At 60.5% G+C, this 18,807-nt stretch overlaps 2 protein-coding genes across 4 annotated transcripts; one reads left to right on the forward strand and one right to left on the reverse strand.

Moving 5' to 3' along the window:
• The first annotated feature begins 1,003 nt into the window (after positions 1-1,003).
• Positions 1,004-3,113, forward strand: LOC107324759 (glutathione S-transferase Mu 3-like). The gene is made up of 8 exons (XM_085527334.1): positions 1,004-1,074; positions 1,615-1,690; positions 1,795-1,859; positions 2,119-2,200; positions 2,313-2,413; positions 2,528-2,623; positions 2,723-2,833; positions 2,912-3,113. The coding sequence occupies exons 1-8, from the start codon at positions 1,042-1,044 to the stop codon at positions 3,005-3,007; spliced, it is 660 nt and encodes a 219-aa protein (XP_085383460.1). The 5' UTR covers positions 1,004-1,041; the 3' UTR covers positions 3,008-3,113.
• Positions 3,114-3,364: 251 nt separating this feature from the next.
• Positions 3,365-14,045, reverse strand: EPS8L3 (EPS8 signaling adaptor L3). 3 transcript variants are annotated; one of them, XM_085527330.1, is made up of 20 exons: positions 13,962-14,045; positions 11,504-11,549; positions 11,146-11,213; positions 10,987-11,051; positions 10,728-10,883; positions 8,983-9,135; positions 7,612-7,709; positions 7,106-7,227; positions 6,836-6,900; positions 6,637-6,745; positions 6,462-6,526; positions 6,255-6,329; positions 6,024-6,172; positions 4,571-4,667; positions 4,436-4,482; positions 4,250-4,346; positions 4,041-4,148; positions 3,869-3,948; positions 3,651-3,783; positions 3,365-3,565 (listed from the first exon to the last, which is right to left on the reverse strand). In XM_085527330.1, the coding sequence occupies exons 1-20, from the start codon at positions 13,975-13,977 to the stop codon at positions 3,548-3,550; spliced, it is 1,767 nt and encodes a 588-aa protein (XP_085383456.1). In that variant the 5' UTR covers positions 13,978-14,045; the 3' UTR covers positions 3,365-3,547. The 3 variants fall into 3 exon arrangements, with proteins under 3 accessions (XP_085383456.1, XP_085383455.1, XP_085383457.1); XM_085527329.1 differs by having other exon boundaries at positions 7,588-7,709; XM_085527331.1 differs by lacking the exon at positions 13,962-14,045 and adding an exon at positions 11,711-11,817.
• Between the last annotated feature and the right edge of the window lie 4,762 nt (positions 14,046-18,807).

Consider the following 18,807-nt stretch of genomic DNA (forward strand, 5'->3'; position numbering starts at 1 on the left):
CTGCTGTGTGTGGAGCTGTCATGGGGGGGGACACATAGGGGGGCCCTATTAAGTGGGGGGGGGACACATAGGGGGTCCCTATTAAGTGGGGGGGGGACACACATAAGGAGTCCCTATTAAGTGGGGGGGGACACATAGGGGGTCCCTATTAAGTGTGTTGGGGGGGGACACATAGGGGGTCCCTATTAAGTGCGGGGGAGGGACACATAGGGGGTCCCTATTAAGTGGGGGGGGGACACACATAAGGAGTCCCTATTAAGTGGGGGGGGACACATAGGGGGTCCCTATTAAGTGTGTGTGTGGGGACACATAGGGGGTCCCTATTAAGTGTGTGTGTGGGGACACATAGGGGGTCCCTATTAAGTGTTTTGGGGGGGGACACATAGGGGGTCCCTATTAAGCGGGGGGGGGGACACACATAGGGGGTCCCTATTAAGTGGGGGGGGGGGACACACACATAGGGGGTCCCTATTAAGTGGGGGGGACACACACATAGGGGGTCCCTATTAAGTGTTTTGGGGGGGGACACACACATAGGGGGTCCCTATTAAGTAGGAGGGGGACACACATGGGGAGTCCCTATTAAGTGGGAGGGGGGACACACACATAGGGGGTCCCTATTAAGTGGGGGGGGGATGGGACACATTGTGGGTCCTTATTAAGTGTTTTGGGGGGGACACATAGGGGGTCCTTATTAAGTGGGGGGGGAAACACATAGGGGGTCCCTATTAAGTGGATGGGGGAAACATAGGGGGTCCCTATGAAGTGGGGTGGGGACCTTTTGGTAATGAGGAACCCTGTATGTACAAGGGGGGGGCAGGGGGATTGGGTGCCCCCCCCCGCTAAATAGGGGAGCCCCAAAGTAAGGAACGACCCCTAATGTGGGACCACCCCCCCAAAGGAAAAGGGGGGTTCCGCTCATAGCGCAGCTGCCCCATTCTCCTTTAAGACCCCCCCCTCAAAGACCCGCCCCCAGGAAAGGGAGGAGCTGCGGGGGGGGCTCGGAGAGGGAGGGGGGCAGCGACTGGATCGCGCGTAGCAATGGCGGTGTTGGGATACTGGGACATCCGTGGGGTGCGTGGGGGGGGCACGGGGGGGTCCCAACCCTGGGGACCCTATGGGGGGGTGGGTGCGGCTTGAGGGGTTGTGGGGGTCTTTTGGTGGGGGGGGGGGCTGTTTATTTCTGGGTCCCTCCTGCACGATGGGGGTCCTTTGCTCCCCCCCCACTTTCACGCCCCCCCCCCCTTGTGCTGCGCTGTGGGTTTGGATGGGTTTGGATGGGGGGGGGCACGATGGGGTCCAGCTCCGCGAGCGGGGGGGGCGTACAGGGGGGTCCCAACGTTGGAGGGGGGTCGCTTGGGGGGGTCTCCTATTGGTTTTCTATGCGGGGATGGGGGGGGGGCTATTGATTTAGGGGCGATTTTAGCCCCCCCCCCTCAGTGCGAGCGCCCTTTGCCCCCCCCCTATCGGCCACGTGCTGCGCTTTGCGCCCCATTGCGTGGGGGGGGGGGGGGGCACAACGCATGGAGCTCGGGGGGGCATCTCCCACCCCTCCCTGCCTCTATGTCCCCATGGGGGGGGGGGGTCTCACTGCTGTCTGTGCCCCCCCCCCAGCTGGCCCACGCCATCCGCCTGCTGCTGGAGCACACCGGGACCCCCTATGAGGACAAGCTGTACAGCTGCGGGGAAGGTGAGGGGGGGGGGGGGGGGCAGGGTTGTGTGCCTGAGCCACCCCCCCAAATTGGGGGATGGATGGGGGGGGCATCATGGCGTCACCCCCCTTTATCCCCACAGCCCCCAACTATGACAAGAGCCAATGGATCAACGAGAAGGAGAAGCTGGGGCTGGACTTCCCTAATGTATGATGGGGGGGGGGCACCTCCATATTAACCCTATACCTCAATGTCCCCCATATCCCCCCCCCATGTCCCACGGTGTCCCCCCCAACCCCCCCATGGCCCTTTATCCCCCCCCCCATTACCCTGATGTCCCCATGCCTTATTGCCCCCCACCCCCACATACCCCCCCCACCCCTGTATTCCTTCACCCTTCTATGCCCCCCACCCACACACCCGATGTCCCCAAGCCCCCTCCCCTTTTTATCCCCCCCCCCCTCAGCTCCCATATTACATCGATGGGGACGTCAAACTGACCCAGAGCAACGCCATCCTGCGCTACATCGCCCGCAAGCACAACATGTGTGAGTGATGGGGGGGGTCCGACTGGGGGTTTATGGTTATTGGGGGGGGGTTTGGGGTCTGGGGGGGGGTTTTGGGGTGGGGGGGGGTCCCAATGGTGTTCTCTATGTGCAGGTGGGGACACGGAGCAGGAGCGGCAGCGCGTGGATGTGCTGGAGAACCAGGTGATGGATTTCAGGATGAGCCTGGTGATGGTTTGCTACAGCCCCGACTTTGTGAGTGCCCCCGTTATTTGGGGGGGGGGACAGGACACAGGGACCCCCCTATAGGGCTGGGACCCCCCTATAGGGCTGGGCTGACCCCTTTGTGTGCCCCCCCCCCCTCAATAGGAGAAGCTGAAGCCCGGATACCTGGAGCAGCTGCCAGGCAAACTGAAGCTGTTCTCCACCTTCTTAGGGGATAGGAAGTGGTTTGCAGGGGACAAGGTGAGACCCCCACCCACCTAAATGGGGGGGGGGGGCACATGGGGGGGGTGTTCCAATGGACTCACTGTTTATATGTGCCCCCCCCCCCCAATTTTACAGCTGACCTTTGTGGATTTCCTGATGTTCGATGTGTTGGATCAGAACCGGATCTTCAGCCCGCGCTGCCTGGAGCCCTATAGCAACTTGTGCGGCTTCATGGAGCGCTTTGGGGTCAGTGTGTGGATATGGGGGGGGTTCTAATGGGGGGGGGTCTTTCTGACATGCCCCCCCCCCCTTTATGTCCTATAGGCTCTGGAGAAGGTGGCGGCGTACCTGAAGTCCAGCCGCTTCCAGAAGATGCCCATCAACAACAAGATGGCCAAGTGGGGGGGCAAGAAGGAGTAATAAGGGGGGGGTCCTGCCCCCCAACCCCCCCAATCCCCATCCCCCTTCTTTACTCCCACCCCCCTGCGATGGGGAGACCCCAGCCTCAATAAAAGGGGGAGGTGCAGTGCTCTGTGTCCCTCATTGTGGGGTGGGGGGTGACAGGCTCAGAGCCCCCCCCCATTGTGTGGGTGGGATGGGGTTGGGGTCCCCCCACTTTGGGTTGTCCCATCTCAAGGGGGGGGGGGGTCAATAGTGCAAACCCACCTGACAATGGGGCAGCAATGGGGGGGTGCCCCACTGAGTGGGGGTGATGGGGGGGGAAGGGCAGTGGGACCCCCCCCCACTTTAGAGCCCTGTGTCCACACGGAGCCGCTGTTGATGCTGACAGTGAGTTTATTTTACACCTCTCCCCCCCCCAACAAGGAGCTCATATCTCCATATCTCCATGCAGGGACCCCCCAGCCCCCCTCAGTCCCACTCCCCCCCCCCCCCCCATTGGGTCGCTCCATCCTTTTGGGGGGGGGTCGGGACCGCACTGTGCTGGGCTCCCATCGGCTGTCAGTCATTGGGACCGATCTGCAGGTTGAAATTGGGGAGGGGGGCAGGTGGTTAACAACCCCCCTCCCCCAACACCTTTATTTGGGGGGGGTCCCGGACTCACCCCCATGGCGGAGCGCACGGGGCTCAGTTTGAACAGGACCCTCCTCCACTCCTCGGGACACACCGCGCGCAGCTCCGCCGCCGTCATGTGCAACAACTGCCGCCCCCCCAGGACCCCCAGGCAGCGCACGGTGCTGAGGGACGCGGGGGGTCAGATGGGGGGGGGGGGGCTTCGTTTTAAGGGGGGGGGGGAATTGGGGGGGGGGGGTCGTAACGCACAGCGGAGCGAAGCCTTTGTCCTTCAGCCACGCCGTCACCTCAGCTGGAGTGGATCCCATGTGCAGCGAGGGGGGGGCGACCTGATAAGGGGGGGGTTAAAGGGGTTAAAGGGGGTGAGGTGCCCCCCCCCTCCTCTACCCGGGGTTATATGTTATATGGGGGGGGGGCTCACCTGGCTGCCGTCATCGTGCCCCGCCGGCTCCAGGATGTTGCTGGGGACGTAGCCCTGCTCCCCCCCCCGGCTCCGAACCAGCCACCACTTCTTCTGCTGGTCCAGCACCTGGGGGGGTCCAACATCCCCTGTGTGAACTGGGGGTCGCCTGACCCCCCCCATTAGCCCCCCCCATGGACCCCCCCTATGGACCCCCCCCCATCCTGTACCTGCAGGGTGTCCCCCATCCTCACGCTCAGCTCCTGTGGGTTCCTGCCCTGGAATTCATACAACACCCGAACCAACGTGGGGGGCTGTGGGGGTGGGCTGTGGGGTGGGGGGGGGCAAAGCTTTGAGTGGGTTCTGCTGGTCCCATATGGGGGGTGGGGGGTCGGGGGGGGTCGGGGTGCACTCACAGCTGCCCCGGTGCGTCTCCATATGTGGGGTCATCCCTTTCTAATGCCTGTGGGGGGAGAACAGTGGGGTGGGAGACTGAGCTGTATAGAGGTGCCCCCCCACCCCAAAAACAGCCCCCCCCCACAGCCCCATACCGGCTGGGTGTCTGCAGTCAGCATGGGGGGGGGCAGCCAGCCGTCAGAGAACGTGGGGATGTAACGAGGGACCTGATCAGCATTGGGGTACTGAGACCTGCGGGGGGGATTGGGGTTGGATGGGATGGGATGGGATTGGGTTGGGATTGGAATTGGATTGGGGTTGGGGTTGGATGGGATGGGATGGGATTGGGTTGGGTTGGGATTGGATTGGGGTTGGGGTTGGGGTTGGATGGGATGGGATTGGGATTAGGTTGGCATTGGGGTTGGGGTTGAGATTGTGGTTGGGTTGGGATTGGATTGGGATTGGGGTTGGGTTGAGTTGGGATTGGATTGGGGTTGGATGGGATGGGATTGGGGTTCGGTTGGGGTTGAGTTGGGGTTGGGGTTGGGTTGGGATTGGGATTGTGGTTGGGTTGGGGTTGGGATTGGGGTTGGGTTGAGTTGGGATTGGATGGGGTTGGGTTGGAATTGGGGTTGGGTTGGGATTGGATTGGGATTGGGGTTGGATGGGATGGGATTGGGGTTCGGTTGCGGTTGGGTTGGGGTTGGGGTTGGGATGGGATTGGGATTAGGTTGGGATTGGAGTTGGGTTGGGTTGGGGTTCAGTTGTTTTGGGGTGGAAGCTGGGATTGGTTGGGGTTGGGTTGGGATTGAGTTGGGGTTGAGTTTGGGTTGGGATTGGATGGGGTTGGGATTGGGGTTGGATGGGATGGGATTAGGATTAGATTGGCATTAGGGTTGGGATTGGGGTTGAGTTGGTGTTGGGGTTCAGTTGTTTTGGGGTGGAAGTTGGGATTGGTTGGGGTTGGGTTGGGATTGAGTTGGGGTTGGGATTAGATTGGGATTGGGGTTGGATGGGATGGGATTGGGGTTCGGTTGGGGTTGGGTTGGGATTGGGGTTGGGTTGGGATTGGATGGGATTGGGGTTGGGTTGGGTTGGGGTTGGGTTGTTTTGGGGTGGAAGTTGGGATTGGTTGGGGTTGGGTTGGGGTTGAGTTTGGGTTTGGGTTGGGTTGGTTTGGGATTGGATGGGGTTGGGGTTGGATGGGATTCAATTGTGTTGCTTTGGGGTTGAGTTGGGTTGGGATTGGATGGGGTTGGGATTCAGTTGGGTTGTTTTGGGGTTGAAGTTGAGATTGGATTGGGGTTGAGTTGGGGTTGAGTTGGGTTGAGTTGGGTTGAGTTGGGTTGGGTTGGGTTGGGTTGAGTTGGGTTGGGGTTGGGGTTGGGTTGGGTTGGGGTTGGGTTGAGTTGGGTTGGGTTGAGTTGGGTTGGGTTGGGTTGAGTTGGGTTGGGTTGAGTTGGGGTTGAGGTGGGTTTGAGGTGGGGTTGCCTTGTGTTTAAGGTTAGAGTTGTGTTAGATTGGGGTTAGTGTTGGGTCAGGATGAAGGTTCATGTTGGGGTCTGTTCTGTGCTCCGTGAGCCCCATTGACATGTGGGGCTGCCCCACCGGCTCATGTTCCAGGCCGTGCCCAGGCTCTTCCAGGTGCGGTGCTGCTCGGGCAGGAGGGTCCCATCCAGCAGCTGCAGCGCCTCGGGGAGCAGCAGGGGGGTCTGCACCTCCGCAGCCAGGTGGGGGTGGGGGCACAGCGCCAGGACCTGCTTGTGGGGTGGGATGGGGATGGGGGGGTTCAGCCCCATGGGGTTAGGTTGGGGGTCCCGGGGGTCCCGGGGCACTCACGGAGCTCAGGGCCTGGAAGATGTGATCCAACAGGTTGGGGCCGGACGGGACCTCGATGTGCTGCCAGTTGTATGCCTGGGGGGGGGGACAGGGTGGTCATATGCAGGACCCCCCCCCAGGACCCCCCAGACCCCCTTTATGGCCGTGTATGGGGTGTGTGTCCATAGGGTTGATATGGGGGGTCTCCATGCACACAGAGGGACGTACCAGCAGGTTAATGGCGTATTTCACCTTCTGATAGAAATCCACGTATTCTGCCTTGGAGGGGAGATCTATGGGGCGGGGGGGGGGCAGACAATGGGGCTGGTATTGAGGTGACCCCCAGAGCTGGATGGCACCCAGTGCCCCCCCCCCCCCCTTAGTGCCCCCCCTGCCCCCCAACCTTTCTTCTTCTTCTTCTTCTTCTTCTTTGGGGTCTGGCTGCCCCCAATGTCCACCTGCAGCCGCCCCATAAACAGCTCCATATCGTCCAGCACGTGGTTAAGGACCAGCTGTAGGAACATGGGGGGCTGAGCGGGGTGGGGGGGCTGGGAGCCTCATGTGGGGCAGGATGGGGGGGTTGTGGGGCAGGGGCTGCTCACCACGTCACGTTCGGGGTCCGACATGGTCTCTCCATTGGGGCCCATCCACTTGTTCTGCTCCGATCCTATGGGGCAGGTGGGATAATGCCAGTGGGACCCACAGAACCCGACCCCCCGCCCCATAACCTGCCCCATAGACCCCCCGCCCCATAACCTGCCCCATAGACCCCCCGCCCCATAACCTGCCCCATAGACCCCCTGTCCCATAACCTGCCCCATAGACCCCCTGCCCCATAACCTGCCCCATAGACCCCCCGCCCCATGGCTCACCGTGCTCTGAAGGGGGGTTGTGTTGGATGGGGGGCAGCGGTCGGGGCCCGGCGTGCTCGGGGTCTGCAGCTCTGTAGGATGCTGGGATGTACGGGGGGTCGGGAGGCAGCTGTGGGGCAGCACTGGGGGGGGGACAGAGGGGGTCGTGGGTGTGGGGGGCTGTGCCCATGGACAGGGGATGGGGGGGGAGATGGGGGGTGGATGGGATGGATGGGATGGATATAGGGGATGGATGGGGGCAATGGGGGCAGATGGGGCAGGAGGGGATGGGTCCCACCGGGGGTGACCCATTGGGACAGGCTGTGCCCCCCACCCCATAGCCGGACCCATAGCCGTACCCACAGCCATACCCATAGCTGGACCCATAGCCGGACCCATAGCCGGACCCATACCCGTACCCATACCCGGACCCATAGCCGTACCCATAGCCGTACCCATAGCTGGACCCATACCCGGACCCATAGCCGGACCCATAGCCGTACCCATAGCTGGACCCATAGCCGTACCCATAGCTGGACCCATAGCTGGACCCATAGCCGTGCTGCTGCTGCTCCTCCTTGCTCTGCTGCACCAACTTCTCCAGGCTGCTCTTCAGAGTCTCGGCCTGATGGACCCCACACCCCATAACCCTACAGTCTCACAGCCCCATAGCCCCACAGCCCCATAACCGCCAATCCCATTTCCCCACACCCCATAACCCCACAGCCCCACAAGCCCACAGCCCCATAACTCCACATCCCATATCCCCACAGCCCCATAACCCCACTGCCCATAACCTCCCACCACACAGCCCCATAACCCTATGGCCCACAACCCCACAGACCCATAAACCCACAGCCCCATAGCCCCACAGATCCATAACCCTATAGTCACACAACCCCACACCCCATAACCCCACTCCCCATAACCTCCCAACCCACAACCTCACAGACCCATAACTCCACACCCCATAACCCTACATCCCCTTAACCCCACATCCCCACCCCACAACCCCACAACCCCATAACCCTATAGCCCCATAACCCTATGGCCCACAACCCCATAACCCTATAGCTCCATAACCCTATGGCCCACAGACCCATAACCCTAGAGCCCATAACCCCACACCCTGTAACCCTACAGCCCACAACCCCACAGCCCCATAACCCCACAGCCCCATAACCCCACAGATCCATAACCCCACAGATCCATAACCCTATAGCCCTACAACGCCACAGCCCCATAACCCTATGGCCCATAACCCCACAGCCCCATAACCCTACATCCCCTTAACCCCACAGACCCATAAACCCCATAACTCCACACACCCCATAACCCCCCACAACCCTACACACCCCATAGCCCCACACAACCCAACACACCCCATAACCCCCCACATCCCCATAAACCCCATAGCCCCCCATAACCCCATAACTCCACACACCCCATAACCCCCCACAACCCTACACACCCCATAGCCCCACACACCCCATAACCCCATAAACACCCCCTATAACCCCATAACCCCCCACCCTATAACCCCATAAACCCGATAACCCCCCACAACCCCATAACCCCCCACCCTATAACCCCATAACCCCACACACCCCATAACCCCATAAACACCCTCCATAACCCCACACCCTATAACCCCATAAACCCCATAACCCCATAAATACCCCCCATAACCCCATATAACCCCACACACCCCCTATAACCCCATAACCCCATAAACACCCCCTATAACCCCATAAACACCCCCCATAACCCCATAACCCCCCACCCTATAACCCCATACACCCCCATAAGCCCTATAGCCCCCCATAACCCCATAACCCCATAAACCCCCCCTATAACCCCCTATAACCCCCTATAACCCCATCCCCCCCCCCACTCACCGGGATCTGGTGGCACTGGAAGATCCACACGCTGCCGCCCCCCCCCCAGCCCCGCTCCTGCACCGTTATGGCCAATAGGGAATGGAAGCTGCCCACAGCGGGGGGGGACACACAGCGCTCAACGCTGCGCAACGGGAACCGGTCCAGGTCCTCCTGGGGGGGTATGGGGTTATAGGGGGCTATGGGGTTATGGGGGGTTATGGGGTTATGGGGGGTTATGGGGTTTATGGGGTTATAGGGTGGGGGGTTATGGGGTTATGGGGGGTTATGGGGTGGGGGGTTATGGGGTTATGGGGTTATAGGGTTTATGGGGTTATAGGGTGGGGGGTTATGGGGTTATGGGGGGTTATGGGGTTATGGGGGGTTATGGGGTTTATGGGGTTATAGGGTGGGGGGTTATGGGGTTATGGGGGGTTATGGGGTTTATGGGGTTATAGGGTGGGGGGTCATGGGGCTATGAGGGCTTATGGGGTTTATGGGGTTATAGGGTGGGGGATTATGGGGTTATGGGGGGTTATGGGGTTTATGGGGTTATAGGGTGGGGGGTTATGGGGTTATGGGGGTTATGGGGTTATGGGGTTATAGGGTGGGGGGTTATGGGGTTATGGGGGTTATGGGGTTTATGGGGTTATAGGGTGGGGGATTATGGGGTTCTGGGGTCTAGGGGGTTATGGGGTTTATGGGGTTATAGGGTGGGGGGTTATGGGGCTATAGGGGGTGTTTATGGGGTTATGGGGGGCTATGGGGTGTATGGGGTGTGTGGGGTTATGGGGTGGGGGGTTGTGGGGTGTGTAGGGTTGTGGGGGGTTATGGGGTGTGTGGGGTTACGGGGATGTAAGGGGTTATGGGGGGTTATGGGGTGTAGGGGGATGTGGGGGGGTTATGGGGTCTGTGGGGTTATGGGGTCTGTGGGGTTATGGGGTCTGTGGGGTTATGGGGATGTAAGGGGTTATGGGGGGTTATGGGGTTTAGGAGGGGTTATGGGGTTATGGGGGTTATGGGGTTATGGGGTTATAGGGAGGGGGGTTATGGGGTTATGAGGGTTATGGGGTTTATGGGGTTATAGGGTGGGGGGTTATGGGGTTATGGGGGGTTATGGGGTTTATGGGGTTATAGGGTGGGGGGTTATGGGGTTATGGGGGGTTATGGGGTTTATGGGGATGTGTGGGGTTATGGGGTGTGTGGAGTCATGGGGTTATGGGGGGCTATGGGGTTTATGGTGATGTGGGGGGTTATGGGGTCTGTGGGGTTATGGGGTGTGTGAGGTTATGGGGGGCTATGGGGTTTATGGGATTGTGGGGTTATGGGGTGTGCAATGATGGAGTTATGGGGTTGGGTCTGATGGGGTGTGTGGGGTTATAAGGTATGGGGTGTGGGTTATATGGGGGGCAGTTACGGGGATACAAAGGTTATGGGGACACAGGGTGACGTAGGGCTGCAGGGCTGGGGGTTATGGGGTGAATAGGGGCAGGGATGGACTGAAGGGCTTATGGGGTGCGGGGGGGGGGGTTGGGTCTCTATAGGGTCTGGGGTCGCTATGGGGTCGCTATGGGGTCCCTATGGGGTCTCTATGGGGTCTCTATGGGGTCGCTATGGGGTCCCTATGGGGTCTCTATGGGGTCGCCATGGGGTCTCTATGGGGTCTCTATGGGGTCGCCATGGGGTCACTATGGGGTCGCTATGGGGTCGCTATGGGGTCTCTATGGGGTCGCTATGGGGTCGCTATGGGGTCGCTATGGGGTTACCCTGCTCTCCACGTCGCTCAGCAGCAGATCCTGATCCCGGACCCCCAGGAGAAGATCCTGACCCCAAACCTTCCCCATCGCATCCAGCTCCCGCAGCCGCCCCACACAATCCTCGATGCTGCGCAGCTCCCGATCCAGCCGCAGGGTCAGCAGGTGCTGGGATGAGCCCGGCCGTGGTTATGGGGCGCTATGGGGCGCTATGGGGCGCTATGGGGCTGCCCCATAACCTGGGGGGTGGGTATAGGGGGGGGTCTCCTACCTCCACGTGGTGCTGGAAGTCACTTTGGGGTTTGAGCAGCGTCTGCCCGTAGTCCTTGCGCTGATCTATGGGGCCAGGCGGGGTTAATAGGGGATATGGGGTTAATAATAGGGGATATGGGGTGGGGGGTGGATGTGTGGGGCGGCCCCATAGACTCACTGTAGATGCTTTTGGCGCTGGGTCGGGTGAAGCCGGTGGTGCCGTGGGGGCTGAATTCGTATTCATTGCTGTGCGGATGGGGGGAGATCAGAGCGCTGAGCCCCATAGCAGAGCGCTGTGCCCTATAGCAGAGCTTTGAGCCCCATAGCAGAGCGATGAGCCCCATAGCAGATTGTTGTGCCCCATAGCAGAGCGTTGTGCCCCATAGCAGAGCTTTGAGCCCCATAGCAGAGCTTTGAGCCCCATAGCAGAGCGCTGAGCCCCATAGCAGATTGTTGTGCCCCATAGCAGATTGTTGTGCCCCATAGCAGATTGTTGTGCCCCATAGCAGAGCGCTGCGGGTTGTGGGGCAACTCACCGCGATGTGGGGCCGCTCCAGTAGCTGAACGGGTCTCCCATCCTCCCTGTGGGGCACAGAATAAACCCCATGTGGGGCAGCGGGGTCGAGCTGTGGGTCCCCAACCCGATGCCCGGCGGGGTCTCGGTGCCCCCCATCCCCCCCATAAGCTGGGACCCCCAAGTCGGGCATCCATCCCCCCCTACACCCCCCAGCCCCATTGCTCACCCCACTGCTCACCCCGCTATGGGGCAGCGCTCCGCTCCGTGGGGCAGCGCGGGGTGTGACGTTGTACCGCACCCCGCTGCTCTTTGCCCCATAGCGTTCGCTTCCCGGTGGGGCGGGCAGGTTATTGTGGGGTGGGGAACAGCCCCATATGGGGCACAGCGCGGCCTCCCCCACCCCACATTCACCCCATAGAGCCGCCCCCCCCCCCCATCCCACCTTCCCCTTTCAGCTCCTATTGAAGGGGATGCAGCCCCCGCTGCCCCCCACCCCATTACCCGCCCCCCCCCCGCCCCACACATCCACACCCCGTTGGTGTCATCCCGCCCCGCCCCACACTCCATCGCCCCACTGCGCCCCATGGAAGCACAATATGGGGACAACACGGGGGTGTATTGGGGGGGGGCTCCTTGTATTGGGGTCTGTGGGGTCGCTGAGCCCACCAGACGGTGGGTCGCCCCGCTCGGCCCCACTGTGCATTGGGGGAGCCCATAGCGGGTACATATGGGGCGCTCACCCCATAGGATGAGGGTGGGGTTCACATAGGAACCTTTCAGCCCCCCCCATATGGGGTGCAGGGGAACGACCCCCCGAAGGGGCGACCCCGTGGGCTGCAGTTACAACATGCGGCCACCAGGGGGCAGCACGTTCATGTGTCAGCGCTGGGACCAGATGTGGGGTTTGGGGTGGGGGGTTATAGGGGGTTTGGGGGGGGGGGGGTCCCCATCCATTGTGGGGTGTGACCCACAACAACGACCCCAAGGGGGGATTTAGGGGCACTGAGGGCACACAAAGGGGCAGGAGGTGGGATGGGGCCGCTATGGGGTGGGCAATCAGTGGGATTGGGGGGGAGATTGGGTGGCTCAGCCCTATATCCCAACACTATGGGGAGCAGCACCCCCAGACCCACAGCTGGGACAATGAGTGGGGCAGAACAGAATGGGGACCTGAACCCAATAGGGACCAGAACCCAATAGGGACCATAAATCCTATGGGGACACAAAGACATTGGATACCTGAACCCATTGGGAACCTGAACCTATAAGGAACCTGAACCTATAAGGAACCTGAACCTATAAGGAACCAGAACCTATAAGGAACCTGAACCTATAAGGAACCAGAACCTATTGGGAACCAGAACCTATAACGAACCTGAACCCATTGGGAACCAGAACCTATTGGGAACTGGATCCTATAAGGAACCTGAACCTATAATGAACCTGAACCTATAAGGAACCTGAACCTATAAGGAACCAGAGCCTATAAGGAACCTGAACCCATTGGGAACTGGATCCCATAAGGAACCTGAACCCATTGACACCATCAGCTCCCAGTTCCCCCAATGCAGGGAAATGGGGTGATGGTGCTTCCCAGGAAGGCACAGCCCCATTGGGGCCTTTCCACCCTCATTAACGCTGTGACTAACGAGCAGCGCGTGGCTCTGAGCTGTGTGGGGTGAAGGGGACGTGGAATAAAAGGATCTTCCCTAGAAATAAGGGGGGACCCCATAGGATGGTTATGGGGGGGGGGGGAAGGTCCCGCTGTGTCAGAGCCCACAGGGGCCTCGTGCTGCCCCACATCGGGATGTGTGGGGCTGAGTGTGCGCTGACGTGGGAGGGGTGGGGGGAAGTTGTGCAAGTGGGGCTGGATGGGATCAGCTGTGGGGTAAAGGGGGGGATGTGGGGCGGGGGGTCATAGGGATGGGGTGGGGGTGGGCTGACCCCAATGTGGTTGTATGGGATGGGGGGAGGGTGGGAATCCCATAAAGGTGGGGTTAATGGAACAGGGCATCACCTGGAGGGGGGGACACCCCATAAGTGGGGGCACCCCATAAGTGGAGATACCCCATAAGTGGGGACACCCCATAAGTGGAGATACCCCATAAGTGGGGATACCCCATAAGTGGGGACACCCCATAAGTGGGGACACCCCATAAGTGGAGATACCCCATAAGTGGGGGCACCCCATAAGTGGAGATACCCCATAAGTGGGGGCACCCCATAAGTAGAGACACCCCATAAGTGGAGACACCCCATAAATAGAGACACCCCATAAGTGGGGACACCCCATAAGTGGGACCCCATATGGGTGATTCCCTCCATCTGGGGCTGCCCCCCCCCAGCTCTTTGCCCCCTTTCCCTGCTCCCACCCCCCCATTCCCCCTGTCCCCCCCATACCCCCCCCCTATTTCCCCCACACAAATGCCCTATTTCCTCTCCCTTTTCTTCCTGCTTTCCCCCTTTTTCCTCCTCACGTGGCTCTGAGCTCATGGGGGCGGCGTCCAGCTCCTTCTCCAGGGCCGAGCTCTCGGCCAGGCCCCCCCTATACAGACCATTATATATAGGGGGTGGGTCCTGCCCCATAGCAGCGCTGCCCGCCCCACTGTTCCCCCCCCAGCCCCCCTTTCTCCCCTCAATCACCATCAGACCCACATCCTGCACCCGGCAGCTGCCCGCGGATTTACAATGTCCCCCCCTAAATCCCCCCCCGGGTTGTGGCTTCTCCAAGTAAATCAGAGCCAGATGTGGGGCCGGGAGGGGCTGCGGGGCAGGGAGTGGGGCTGGGAGGGGATAGGGGGTGATATGGGGCTGATATGGGGTGATGGGGGGTGATGGGGGTGAATATGGGGTGATGGGTGGTGATAGGGATTAATGGGGGGTGATAGGGGGTGATGGGGGGTGATATGGGGCTGATATGGGGTGATAGGGGGTAATGGGGGTGATGGGGGTGATAGGGGGTGATATGGGGCTGATATGGGATGATAGGGGGTGATAGGGAGAGATAGGGGGTGATATGGGGTGAATATGGGGGTGATGGGGGTGATGGGGAGTGATCGGGGTAATAGGGGGTGATATGGGGTGATAGGGGCTGATAGGGGTGATATGGGGTGATAGGGGGTGATGGGGGCTGATATGGGGTTGATATGGGGTTATAGGGGCTGATAGGGGCTGATATGGGGTTGATATGGGGTTATAGGGGCTGATAGGGGGTGATATGGGCTGATATGGGGTGATATGGGGTGATATGGGGCTGGGGGGGGGATGGGGATAGTTTGTGGTAAGGGTTGGGGCCATGACAGCAGCGGCCATAGGATGACACTGTGTGTGGGGGGGTCATAGCAGAGCACAGCAATGGAAGGACCCCCCCCCCCCCCCCACAGCCCAGGACCCCCCCGGGGGTCTCAGCCTCATCCCAAGGGCTCACAGAGCAGAGCAGCTCCATCCCGGTGTGGGATCCCATCCATCCCATCCAGCGATGTGCGCTATGGGGTGGGGGGGGTGATGGTGCTCTGCCCCCCCCCCACTATAACACACAGGGTCAGGGTCGGGGGCTGCCCACCCCATGGGCTCGGAATGGCCGCAGGGCCCCACTGTGTGTGTGTGGGGCAGGGCTGTGTGTGTATATGGGGGGGGTGGGGTATATATGGGGTGGCAGCCCCCCCCCCCCCAAAGAGGTTTTGGGCCGCATTCCTGGGCAGGACAGTGCAGGGAGGAGCGCGGTGTGACTCAGCCCTGGGGACACATGTGGGGCCATAATGCCCCCCCCCCACCCCATAGAGCTGTGGGGCCGGAACAGCCCCCCCACCCCATAGAGCTGTGGGGCCAGAACGCCCCCCCACCCCATAGAGCTGTGGGGCCGGAACAGCCCCCCCACCCCATAGAGCTGTGGGGCCGGAACAGCCCCCCCACCCCATAGAGCTGTGGGGCCGGAACAGCCCCCCCACCCCATAGAGCTGTGGGGCCGCTGACCAGGGACCCCCCCAGTGGTTGGGGGGGGGGGAAACGACCCCAAAGACCCCGAGATGTGAGAACAGACACAGCGTGACCCCACACCGAGCACCGGGAGGACACTGCGACCCCGTACAGCCGGGGGGGGGGATATAGGGGGGGTTATAATGGGGGGTTGTAAAGGGGGATTTAAAGGGGGGGTTATAAGGGGGGGTTCTAAAGGGGGAGTTATAAAGGGGGGGTTATAAAGGGGGAGTTATAAGGGGGGGGTTATATAGGGGGGGTTGTAAAGGGGGGGTTATAAACGGGGGATTCTAAAGGGGGGGTTATAAGGGAGGGTTCTAAAGGGGGGATTCTAAAAGGGGGGGGTTGTAAAGGGGGGGTTCTATGGGGGGGTTCTATAGCGGGGGTTCTAAACGGGGGGTTGTAAAGGGGGACTATAAAGGGGAGGTTCTAAGGGGGGGGGTTCTACAGGGGGGTTTATAAGGGGGGGTTATAAAGAGGGGTTATAAAGGGGGGGTTCTAAAGGGAGGGTTATAAGGGGGGGTTCTATAGGGGGGGTTGTAAAGGGGGGGGGTTCTAAAGGGAGGGTTCTAAAGGGGGGTTTATAGGGGGGGTTATAAAGAGGGGTTATAAAGGGGGAGTTCTAAAGGGGGGGTTATAAGGGGGGGGTTATAAGGGGGGTTTGTAAAGGGGGAGGTTGTAAAGGGGGGGTTATAAGGGGGGGGTTATGAAGGAGGGGTTATAAGGGGGGTTCTAAACGGGGGGTTGTAAAGGGGGGGTTATAAGGGGGGGCTCTAAAGGGGGGATTGTAAAGGGGGGGGTTGTAAAGGGAGGGTTCTATGGGGGGGGTTCTAAAGGGGCGTTTATAAAGGGGTGGCTCTAAAGGTGGGGTTCTAAAGAGGGGGTTATAAGGGGCGTTTATAAAGGGGGGGCTCTAAAGGGAAGGTTCTATGGGGGGGTTGTAAAGGGGGGGTTATAAGGGGTGTTCTATAGGGGGGGTTCTATGGGGGGTTGCGGGATCCCACGCGGTGACACGGGCCGTTCCCACGGGGATTTCCAGCCCTATTTCCATCCCGGGGCGGTGCCGGCAGCGCGGGGGGGTTGAAGGGCCGGGAATGCGGGGGAGGGTGCGGGGGTCGGGAACGGCCCCCCCCATATCGATGTGTGTGTGTGTGTGTGTGTGGGTCTGTGGGTCTGTGGGTCTGTGGGTCTGTGGGTCTGTGGGTCTGTGGGTCTGTGGGTCTCCGGGATTTCGGCAGGTTCGGACGGAGGCGGCTTTTATTTGGGATCGAACGAAACGGGGCGGCCCGTCCCTGCCCCCCCCCGGATTATTATTAACCCGGGCGTCCCGTGACCGCGCCGTGACATCGCTCCGGTCACTGCCACGGGGGGGGGTGACAGGGACCCACGGGAGAACACGGGGCACCCGTGAGTCAGACCGAATTGGTGCACAAAGGCACGGAAATGGGGCCAGCACGTGGGGGTGGGGGGGGATCACATAGGGGGCACCCATAGGGGTCACCTATAGGGGTGAAGGGGATGGGGGGCACCCCATAGGGGTTACCCATAGGGGTGAGGGGGCCTGGGGGGGGGTATCCCATAGGGGGCACCCATAGGTGTGAAGGTGATGGGGGTTATCCCATAGGGGTCACCTATAGGGGTGAGGGGGGGGCATCCCATAGGGGCCATCCCATAGGGGTGAGGGGGATGGGGGCCATCCCATAGGGGTCACCCATAGGGGTAAGGGGGATAGGGGGGGTCATCCTATAGGGGTCACCCATAGGGGTGAAAGGGGTGTGGGGGGCATCCCATAGGGGTCACCTAAAGGGGTGATGGGGGGTATCCCATAGGGGTTACCCATAGGGGTGAGGGGGATGGGGGCCATCCCATAGGGGTCACCCATAGGGATGGGATGGGGGGGACATCCCATAGGGGTCACCTAAAGGGGTGAGGGGGATGGGGGGGCCATCCCATAGGGGTCACCCATAGGGATGAAGGGGGGGCATCCCATAGGGGTCACCTATAGGGATGATGGGGGTATCCCATAGGGGTATCCCATAGGGATGAGAGGGGGCATCCCATAGGGGTCACCCATAGGGATGAGGGGAATAGGGGGGGTCATCCTATAGGGGTCACCCATAGGGGTGAAAAGGGTGTAGGGGGCATCCCATAGGGGCCACCCATAGGTGTGAGGGGGATGGAGGACATCCCATAGGGGTCACCTAAAGGGGTGAGGGGGGGTATCCCATAGGGATGAGGGGGGCCATCCCATAGGGGTCACCCATAGGGGTGAGGGGGATGGGGGGGCATCCAATAGGGGTGAGGGTGATGAGGGGGAGGGCATCCTATAGGGGTCACCCATAGGGGTGAGGGTTATGTGGGGCCATCCCATAGGGGTCATCCATAGGGATGAGGGGGGTGGGGGGCTTATCCCATAGGGGTTACCCATAGGGATGAAGGGGGCCATCCCATAGGGGTCACCCTTATCACCATTGTTATCCCCATTATCACCATTGTTATCACGGTTGTGACATCCCCCTTTGCAGCATCTCCAAGTTCCCGTTTCCCCGTCCTGATGTGCCCAACCTCAAGGCAACTCCTTGCACCCCTGCATCCATCCGTGCTCGTGTCACACGTTGCAGCCCCCATTGCACAAGCATCCCCTGCAGGATGCAGCAGCTCTCAGCTCCCTGCTGCACTTTGCACAACCATGCAGGGTTTCCTGCAGGAAAACCCCATTGCAGCACGGCAACGAGTTGCACTGCGTGTGCAACGCTGCAAGCTCTGTGCTGCTGTGCTGGTGCAAGCGGGTGTGCACGGGGGGATGTGTGTGTGCCCATTTGGAGGTGCACGTGTGTGTGTTTCAGGTGTGTGTGTGCAAATGCATTGCAAGGGGTGTGCAAGCAGCTGTGTGTCCATACATGCACATCCAAGGCTGTGTGTGCATGCACGTGTGCAAGCTCCAGCGCTGTGCATATGTGTGAGTTCTAAGGGGTGTGAGTGTGCACACAGCTGTGCAAGCTGCGTGTGTGTGTCCCAGTGCCTTGCACACGCGTGTGCAAATGTGTGCGTTGCAATGAGCGTGCAAGCAGCTCCGTGTGCCCATGTGTGTGTGTGTATGTGTGTGTGTGTGTGTGTGTGTGTGTGTGTGTGTATGTGTGTGTGTGTATATGTGTGTGTGTGTGTATATATATATGTGTGTGTGTGTGTATATATGTGTGTGTGTGTGTGTGTGTATATATGTGTGTGTGTGTGTGTGTTGTTGTTGTCGGGGTCTGGCTGTTGTTGGGGTCTCCCCGTCCCCCCGTGTCGGTACGGATCGGCTCCTCTCGTGGCAGCGTCGCTCCGCTCTGGCCGCCCGCCAGCCGT

The sequence above is a fragment of the Coturnix japonica genome, chromosome 38 (genome assembly GCF_054131305.1).
Source record: "Coturnix japonica strain WE chromosome 38, WE-NBRP24, whole genome shotgun sequence".
Taxonomy (NCBI): Eukaryota; Metazoa; Chordata; class Aves; order Galliformes; family Phasianidae; genus Coturnix; species Coturnix japonica.

Excerpts from the sequence above, each read along its gene's own strand:
- LOC107324759 (XM_085527334.1), top strand. The coding sequence starts at position 1,042 with ATGGCGGTGTTGGGATACTGGGACATCCGTGGG. Across the intron at positions 2,624-2,722 it reads AGTGGTTTGCAGGGGACAAG|CTGACCTTTGTGGATTTCCT; the intron begins GTGAGACCCCCA and ends CCAATTTTACAG. Across the intron at positions 2,834-2,911 it reads GCTTCATGGAGCGCTTTGGG|GCTCTGGAGAAGGTGGCGGC; the intron begins GTCAGTGTGTGG and ends TATGTCCTATAG.
- EPS8L3 (XM_085527329.1), bottom strand. Across the intron at positions 11,052-11,145 it reads CAGCGCCAAAAGCATCTACA|ATCAGCGCAAGGACTACGGG; the intron begins GTGAGTCTATGG and ends CTGGCCCCATAG. Across the intron at positions 3,784-3,868 it reads GACAAAGGCTTCGCTCCGCT|CACCGTGCGCTGCCTGGGGG; the intron begins GTGCGTTACGAC and ends CGCGTCCCTCAG.